At 36.3% G+C, this 8772-nt stretch overlaps 1 protein-coding gene across 1 annotated transcript; it reads right to left on the reverse strand.

Moving 5' to 3' along the window:
* Positions 1-2960: 2960 nt before the first annotated feature.
* LOC128203228 (uncharacterized) lies at positions 2961-8265 on the reverse strand. Its single transcript, XM_052904538.1, has 3 exons — positions 8111-8265; positions 5420-6894; positions 2961-3889 (listed from the first exon to the last, which is right to left on the reverse strand). Exons 2-3 carry the CDS (start codon positions 6804-6806, stop codon positions 3654-3656), a joined length of 1623 nt encoding a protein of 540 aa, XP_052760498.1. The 5' UTR covers positions 6807-6894; positions 8111-8265; the 3' UTR covers positions 2961-3653.
* Between the last annotated feature and the right edge of the window lie 507 nt (positions 8266-8772).

An 8772-nucleotide genomic window follows, 5' to 3' on the forward strand; every position in this document is an offset into this window, starting at 1 on the left:
AAACTCTAACATTTTGGCCCTTCTACTCCGTTATCAAGCAAATCATGAATGAAAGTCCACATGAAATATGAATTTGCAATGATTCAATGCAATGGTTATACAGATTAAGGCATATTTACAACAGAAAACAACGGTCACTCTGCACTCAACATAACAATACATTTCTTATTTACGAGTTCACTGTATTGCTAAATTCTTATTGTTCGAAACGAAGGAAAATCGATAAATATAATGAAGAAACTTTGTTGTTCTTGGTATTTGGCTTACTAACCACTAACAGCTATAGGGGAACGCACCTGGCGCACACACCCCCGACCAAAAAAAAAAAAAAAAAAAAAATTAAAAGAAAAATATATATATTATTTTTTTTTAAACTATAATAAATAAAATTAAAATAAATACATATTCCTATAATTTTTCTAGAGATTCATCTTCTGATAACGTTTCCAATGTACTAGTCAAGAAGGGTGAGAGACTGGTTTGCTGGATTAAGATGTCTGCCTCCAATCCAAGAGTTATTTGGTTATATCCAACCTGGTGACAAATGGAACATTGTGATGAGGCTCTTGAATGTACACAGTACTGATTTCCAGGGGCGTATCTAGCCCTCTATTCATGTGCATTCATGATTGTGCTGGGGGGGGGGGGGGGTATGAACATTTTGAAAACAATGGAGCAATCTGGTGTATTCTTGGCGTTCTTAGATGCTTTAGTACATGTAAATTGACAGTTTAAGGATAATAAACCAACAAATTTATTTTATCGGCAGATCTTTTCTACAAAATAGCAAACAAATAAGGTTTGATAATGTGAACAACACTCAGATTGTCTTACAGAAGTCTAATTGTCTGTCCTTTTAGCCATTGAACTGTATAATTACATACTCGATGACAATGTCCATGTGTCTGTTACATCATGTACTCAAAAAAACATAGCGATTCTGTAGCTTTGGCTAAACTGTTTTATTTTTTTTATCAGAATCATGTGGATTCAGCCGTGTATTTCGCTTATAGGCAGCTACGCGCCTGGTTTCTACCTACCAAACAGACTTGGCTGTTAAGTTATCAACTTTCATCACAATCAAGCAATTTATTCTATATATATGTTTTATTAGACAAATCTTGCAATATAAGTTTAAGCAATATTACAACACAACTACATTAACAACAAACATGAAATGGTTATAGTGACTTCTGACTTGGTCACAATTTATAGAGAGAGCAAAATAATTAAATTCCTTATTGATAAATATAGTAAAGTTAGTTTAATATACAGTACAAAGTGCATATTTAAAAAAAATATATATTTTTCAATATTTTTTCACATATTCGGTATTATAATTTTTAGTGAGGAATTATAAGATTTTTTTTTATTTTAAAAAAAATGTTTGAGTTTGAAAATCCGGTGCCAGTGAGCAGGGCGGAGCAATCGAGCCTTTCTACGTCATTACAACTTCCCTCCTACGTCATTACGCCATCTTATGAACGCCCGGATCGTGCGATCGATTTTTCGAATTAACATATCTGGTAAGTTATACCCTCCTTTTAGGAAAGTAAACCTTCAATTGCCAGTTAAAGCAAAGTGGCTCGAATTCCTCGTTGGCTCGAACTGAATGTTAAGGACCGATTTATTTATTCTGAAGCTTTTCATTCACGCTTGGCTCGAATATACGGGGTCGAGGTATTTTTGCCGGTCCCTTTGAGTTCGTGGACTCGACTGTAAATTGTGTCACTCAAGAACTATTATATTGAAAGACTCGATCTTACGAATACTTCGTATTAATTCTATTAAGCTCTTATTGACACTGTTTTAAGTCTTATTTAGAATACAACCTACATTTTCAGGTTAATAAATAAATTAAGTGCTAGACTTAATACTTAAAGCTGCACTCTCACAGATTTGCCGTTTTTGCAACTTTTTTTATTTTTTTGTCTTGGAAAGAGCTTATCTTTGCGTAAATATCTGCAAACCAATGATAAAAGTCTGCTGACAAAAGATCAGATCACAAATGTTCATATTTCCGTTCGAAAATTAATGTATTATGGCTTACTAACGGTTTAAGAAAAATGCATAAAACATCAATTTTCGAAGTTAAATATAAAAATCTGTGATCTATTTTTTTTGTCAGCAGTCTTATATAACTGGTTTCCATGGATTTTCGCAGTTTTGCTCGTTCCAATACAAAAAAATAAAAAAAAGTTGTCAAAACGCTCGATCTGTCGCTCATCCGATACACACTTTTTGTGTCGGATTTTGCATTGACAATGTATCAGCCAACAACAAGGTTGTGTTTTAAGTCAGTTAGATGACTTGAAGTAATAATCTTTATGATTAAGAATGGACTCGTTCCTCATGCTAACTCCGCCGAATCTTAATCATTAAGAATTTACTTCATGTCATTTAACTATTCCTTATCCTCATGTTGTCGTGTATGTATGACCCGAGTGTAACAAGGACGTTTGTACTGCATTGCATTGACTTTAATTGATAACATGGCCGCAAAATGTTCTATCTGACTAAATAAGAGAACGCTTTAAGCCGGCAGGGAACCCAATGATGATATCATGTCTATAAAGTTGCTAAACAGTGTTTTCTTAATGATTAGGTTTTGTACTTGTTGCGGACCGATACACTTGTTCATGCAAGTTCTTATCTTATATGTATTAGGTCGATTTAACAGAACTTTGTTAATAGCATCTTCGTTATTTTTTTAAACATGATTTTTTTATAATGGGTCGATATGAATCCTTTGTCTCAATATTTGTGAAACGTATTTTTGATTTGAAAGAAACACCTAACAACAAGCCCTTTAACCTATTAAATATTACAAAATGTTTCCATTTGCTTACGAAATTCTTGCGGCGTGTGGGCGAAGTTGTTTATCCATTCCAATGTCATCTTGTTTACGTGATGGGGAAACCAAGCGCGGTTGAATAAGTAGTTCGTAACAAATATCAATACAGGTTTTTGACATTTTATTCACAGTTTAATATCATTTGTCATCAATAAATAAAATAAATAATAGAATGTACAAAAATGACATGAGATAATTCAGTTGAATACACGCATTGGAAGTACATTCAAATCGTCACAATTATCACTTGACCACGACAACATACACTATCAATACAACAAAAATGCCCACTGAAATAATACATCCAACAAATTTCTTAAATATATGTGACGTATGTCTATCAAACATTATAATGTATCGTGGTATATATAACGCCGTTCGGTATAATTTAATGACTGACTTAAGTAGCTGGATACCAAGGTCTGCTGTTCCAGTTCAAGGACTACATATTGATTGTCCGTGGTGTACATGCGCGCAGCAGAAGACAAATTACAATCATTCAGCAGACGACAGGCGGTAATGATATATCCATAGAACCTTCGCGAGCCCTCACTCGACTGTACTGGCTTTTACTTAATCAACTCGCTGCACCTAGTTCACATTTATTCTATAGGTCATTTCAATGTTATCTTTCGTAATCAATAATGTTAGATTTCTTCCACCGAATTTAAATGTTTACTTTCATGTTATCGACATCTGTATTGGTCGAGGAGTTCATTGACCCTCCCACATTGCGCGCGCATATTGACGTTAACTTGGTCACCAATCACGCATGAGAACACACTAAACACGGCTATTGCTACAATTCTTGCAACATTTCCTTCAATAAAACCTCCATGTCCGTGTTTATACGTTTACAAAACAAGTTTTCCACCATTTTGCAGTTGATTCCATACAACGATGGCAGAAGCATGAGAATTTTGGAATGTCGCATGACGTCATTAGGTCTCGTGACGCTCACGTGCTGCTGCAGAAGTTGCTGCACGGCGGAGTTCAGTTTCTCCACAAGGTTCATGTCCTCGAGGCCGGGAGTGGCTGAAAACAGAAAACAAGTCAAATTTAATACTTTGTATAATTCATGTTTGCTCTACATATAATTATAGCTCAAGTTGTCCTAAGGTCATTTTAAGAAAACGAGGTTGCATTAACCGCGCCATATTAATACTAAGACTCCCGGGGAAGGCACCCAATTCAATTCATTAACATTTGTACATTGCAAACCAGGTTTGATATTGGCCAAAAAAGGATTTGTTCAGGGTTTCACCGAAAGTTATTGTCATCATCGGGGAATGGGGTTAAGTTAATCTTCTGTATTAAGCTTTAAATATTTGAAACTTTATATATTAAAACACTCCCTTTGTTATACCAACGGAATTTGAAAACGTTAGGGTCGGCGCCTATAACGCAGGCAGGTTCGGGTTATCCAAAAAAAAGTTTTTTTGGGCCCTATCCAAACTAAAGGGTGACCTTTAAGTATTTTCGAGAGAGTCCTTTATGAACAGCCATAAACATATACATATATTGTTATTTAATATAGTGTGGGATGTTCGCTTAGCAGCCGTGGCACAGTGTAGATGAACTCATTCATATAAGATATTGACTTGCGCATTCACGGCCACATCTGCTTCAACTATTGAATATCAAGTATGCCCTTGGTAGAGTATATAGGTAATCAATTTGCTTAGAGAAGCACTCTTACTCCCAAATAAGATGTACCACAGTCAATACTATTGTTTTAATATACCGAAAAGGGTGAATAATTATCAAACAAGTGGTTCTTATGAATGATACTGTGTATAATTTGAAAAAAAAATGAGCAGAAAACATGGTATTTCTACCTTATGAGACCATAGTTGATCACTATAAATCTTAGAGCACTCACCGATTATTTAATATTTGCGCGTTTACAGCTATTAAGTTTATCACTCAAAAGGTATGTTTGTTTTTCATGTGTATGTATTGGATTTAAATAAGAGTGTCACTTTAAATTTCCATATATAGGTTATCTATTTGCTATAAATATATATACTGAAATTTTATTGTTTTAACAACTACTATGAGAGTACGAATTATGTGATAAAAATATATAGCTACATTAACTAGGAAGATCTCGTGACAGCTCGAGGTCGGTCAGTTAACATGTAGATTAAACCATTGTGAATGACTTTTTGATAACCCACGCACGCTCTTGACCAACTGACAAATGTACAATAATTTGACCAACTGACCAATGTCCGCTATGCAACTGACCATCCAGTGGCCTTACATGACATGACCTTCACGTAGGTTCATTCCCGGGCCACGATCGGGTAATCTCAAGCTACAAGAGGCCTTCAACTGACCAGGCTAATTGTTTGACTCATTGACCATCGATGATGACCTTGCGGCCAAGGTGGCTGACCGATCTATCTTAATTTTGAAACAGTGTTTATTATGGTGCCAAGGTTTTGATTTGAGAACATATCAGTGTATTTAAGCTGAAAAACTCTGTTGCCACGTGATGATAAAATCAACCTTGTATATCAATGAAATAATTTACATAGCTAATTTGCTCATCAAACTCACCAGTATTGAACAGAACGGCCATTCTGAGTAGGGCATACTCCTTTTGGTCCATGGCAAGGTTTCTACATTTCCGCATGAAGTTCTGGACTCCATCCACGGATTTCATGGTCGGCTCATCCGGGGATGGCTTTGACGGCGCCGCCCCGGGGTCGCTGTCGGCGCGTAAGGGCGTCACCGCGAACACAGAGTCATTCTCTGCCATCAGGAATAGTAACATGCGCGTCCAAGCGTTAATCAATAAAGTCAATTTGTCGTTTTGTGACATAGTAGCAAATTCCGGTATAGATTTAGAGAATTGAACTATTTTTAAGAGCCAGTCCGAAACTCTTGAGGTAATTGGGTAAACCATTTTCTTAGCGAGAGTCACTCGAGTGGAACCGGTGATTGGCACTTCCGGTTTATAACACTCTGAATCCGGTGTGTCCCGGCCTGAATCCTGTTTATCAAAGGAGGTCATACCACGGGCACCGGGGGTCAATAAATTACGTAAAAGAGATCCTTTAGAAACGTTCATAACTTCCAAAATGCATGGACGCGATTCGCTTGATTGCTTTGCAGGTTTCTTTGAGAGATCAATTGGTTGGTCGGCGGCGTCGGCGTCGTCATGAATTGGCGATGAGATGCTTGTGTCTGAAGAGTGCCGGACGGGGGGCGTCGTCATATCCCTGGGGTTTGAGTATGGCGATCCCTGAGAGTTATGTGGGGAGGGCGTGGCGGCGGCCCTCTGATGGGGCGAGTATGGCGACAATGAGTGTCTCTGGTAAAGGTACGGGGATCCGCTCTCCCGTCCCGATCCGTACCCGCTGTTGGGGGAGTTGGGGTCGTAGTATGGCGATGGGTGGTGACCAATGAAGGGCGATCCGGATTCCTGGAATGGTGAGTATCTACTCTCTAACACTGGAGATTCACGCTCCATTGGGTATGCGTCAACTTCGTAGGATTGCGGTGACATGTGACTGTATATACTGGTGTTAGCGGCTTGGTTGTGCACCGGTTGTGAGTCAAAACGTCCCGGGTGGGACGGTGCCAGGTCGTTGACCTGACCGCGCTGGTGCACAGACATTGGCGCGCGATTCGGTGACGAACTCGGGTACGGTCGGAACCCGTTTCCCGACTTGATATAAGAGTGTCTGACCACACGATTCCCAGCGGTCACATTGTCCGAGTTCCGGTAGTAACACACGTTAGCAGGAACGGCAAGATGCATGTAAGCCGTTGGAACCTCCCCGCGTAGTACACTCTGTAATGTCTTGGCAGTTTTAACGTCACTTCGTTCTGTACGTTCCACGTTCGCGTTGTTAGCATTCATTGTCTGGATGTATTCGTACGCTCTTTCACTCATGTGACTGTCTCCATTCATTGCAGTCATATTCTGCGTTGGAGCCATTTAAAAATCCGAGCTTCTTTGAATAATAGTCTTTTGTTTAACGTCCTTGAAATTATTCTAGATCAGCAGCACATCTCGTTTATGATATCTGAAATCAGACAAAAATGAAAATTATTATTCACCTACTGAACGAGTTACGTAAGGCCGAACACAGCCAATCGCTGGTGGTTTTCCGATATTATAGAACGGTCACTATGTAGAACAGCGACTCCTAGTTCACGCACTAGGCAAAAGTACAGAGGCGTTCCGTGTATATTGATGGCAGACGAACATATTTGCGAACTAGGTCACTGGAGTAAGCATCGACCTTCAGCTATTAATAGTTTCATGTACAATTCGGTGACCTAGTGGCGGTGTAATTCATGTTACGCAAGATTACCACCTCCATATCGCGTGGTACGGTAATGCATAATGACTTTTTGTGTTTCACAAATTCCGAAAAAGTTTTTCAATACCTGAAGCAGAAATATTCCCTCACCCAACAAATAGCGACTGTGTATCGAGAGACCAAAATCAGTAAAAAATGTTCTCGAATAAAATGCTATAATTTTAGTTACTATAATACCTTAGTAATTTCTTTTTCGAAAAAGGGACACCAATTTATTAAAATAAAACACGCTTAATGATATCATTATTAACATAAAGGTGGAAGTATCGTTCGTTTAAATGTTATGATTGTGTATAGTTGTATAATTTATGTTTGTTTCCGAACAGTCACTTATGATGACGGATCGAGTGGCTTCTAGCTAATCGAAATAATTAATTAAGCGTGTAATTTTCTTTTCTTTAAGTTTAATATATTTCAAAATAATCAAATTATAAAATACCGTTTAATTTAAACATCTGCAATGATAATAATATAATAATAATAATAATAATAATAATAATAATAATAATAATAATAATAATAATAAAAAATAGTAATAATTAAAATTAAAAATAATAAAAGTAATAATAATGAATAAAAAATAATATAAAAAATAAATAAAAATAGTAATTATAACAACAACAATATTACAAAAAAAAATAATAATATAATAATAAAATTTTAACACTAATAAAAATACAAAATAATAAATATTTAAAAAAAACTATTAAATTAGATAATCATTTGAATTCATTTAAATAAACATAAATATTATATTTAATATCAAAATTACGGATGATGCGCTGGTTAAAATAAATATATATGAAAAGAGTATATAGCTTAACATTTAGAATTGTTTATTATGAAAAGAGTATTCCCAATAAGTTTATACTTAAATGTTAATTCAATGAACTTTTGATTAAACACTTCAACTCACCATTTATCACAATGTATATATTCCAAATATTTCTTTATTTCGATATCATGTGTTCACTATTGAATATCTCGATCACTTATGAAACAGAGTTAACATAGTGAGTAAAGATGTGACCTTACAAACAGTTTTTGGCCAATCAGATAGCGCGTTACAAAATGAATGAAACATTGCTTCGCATGACCTGCTGCAAAATACCACGTGCCTTCGCAAAATGGATAATCTCTAAACCCAATCGTGAATCTTTTAGTTTCCTTTTTACCAATATTTTCCTGAAATGATAAAATTCATGAATTAAACAAGGCCAGAAACTCACCATTGAATATTTTAAGACCAAATTTTAACCAATATACCCTCATTTGTTAAAGAAATTAAGGAAATATCGAAGCGTTTCCTTTGTTTACAAGGTCGATTTGATATAATACCACCGTGACTAAAAATAGATGGAAGCATTGACGTCACTGATTATAGTACGTGCGACCTTGAACAGTACAGCCACAGTTTAATGCGTAGATGTGTACTTCTCCGACGGTATATGATAGTTTTCATTCAATTCATGAATGTTCGTGAACGACCTATTAGACTGTCAAGGTTTTATTCAAATAGTTTGCGTAAAACAATAGGATGTTGTTGGCTAATTTCATTTGTTGGTCCTGATGGTCATT

Source organism: Mya arenaria, chromosome 9 (genome assembly GCF_026914265.1).
Source record: "Mya arenaria isolate MELC-2E11 chromosome 9, ASM2691426v1".
Lineage (NCBI taxonomy): Eukaryota > Metazoa > Mollusca > Bivalvia > Myida > Myidae > Mya > Mya arenaria.

What these genes read in the sequence shown, in the direction of transcription:
- LOC128203228 (XM_052904538.1), bottom strand. Translation starts at nt 6,806, where the DNA reads ATGGCTCCAACGCAGAATATGACTGCAATGAATGGAGACAGTCACATG. An exon ending in GGCCGTTCTGTTCAATACTG is followed by an intron (nt 3,890 to 5,419) that starts GTGAGTTTGATG and finishes TTCTGTTTTCAG; the next exon opens with CCACTCCCGGCCTCGAGGAC.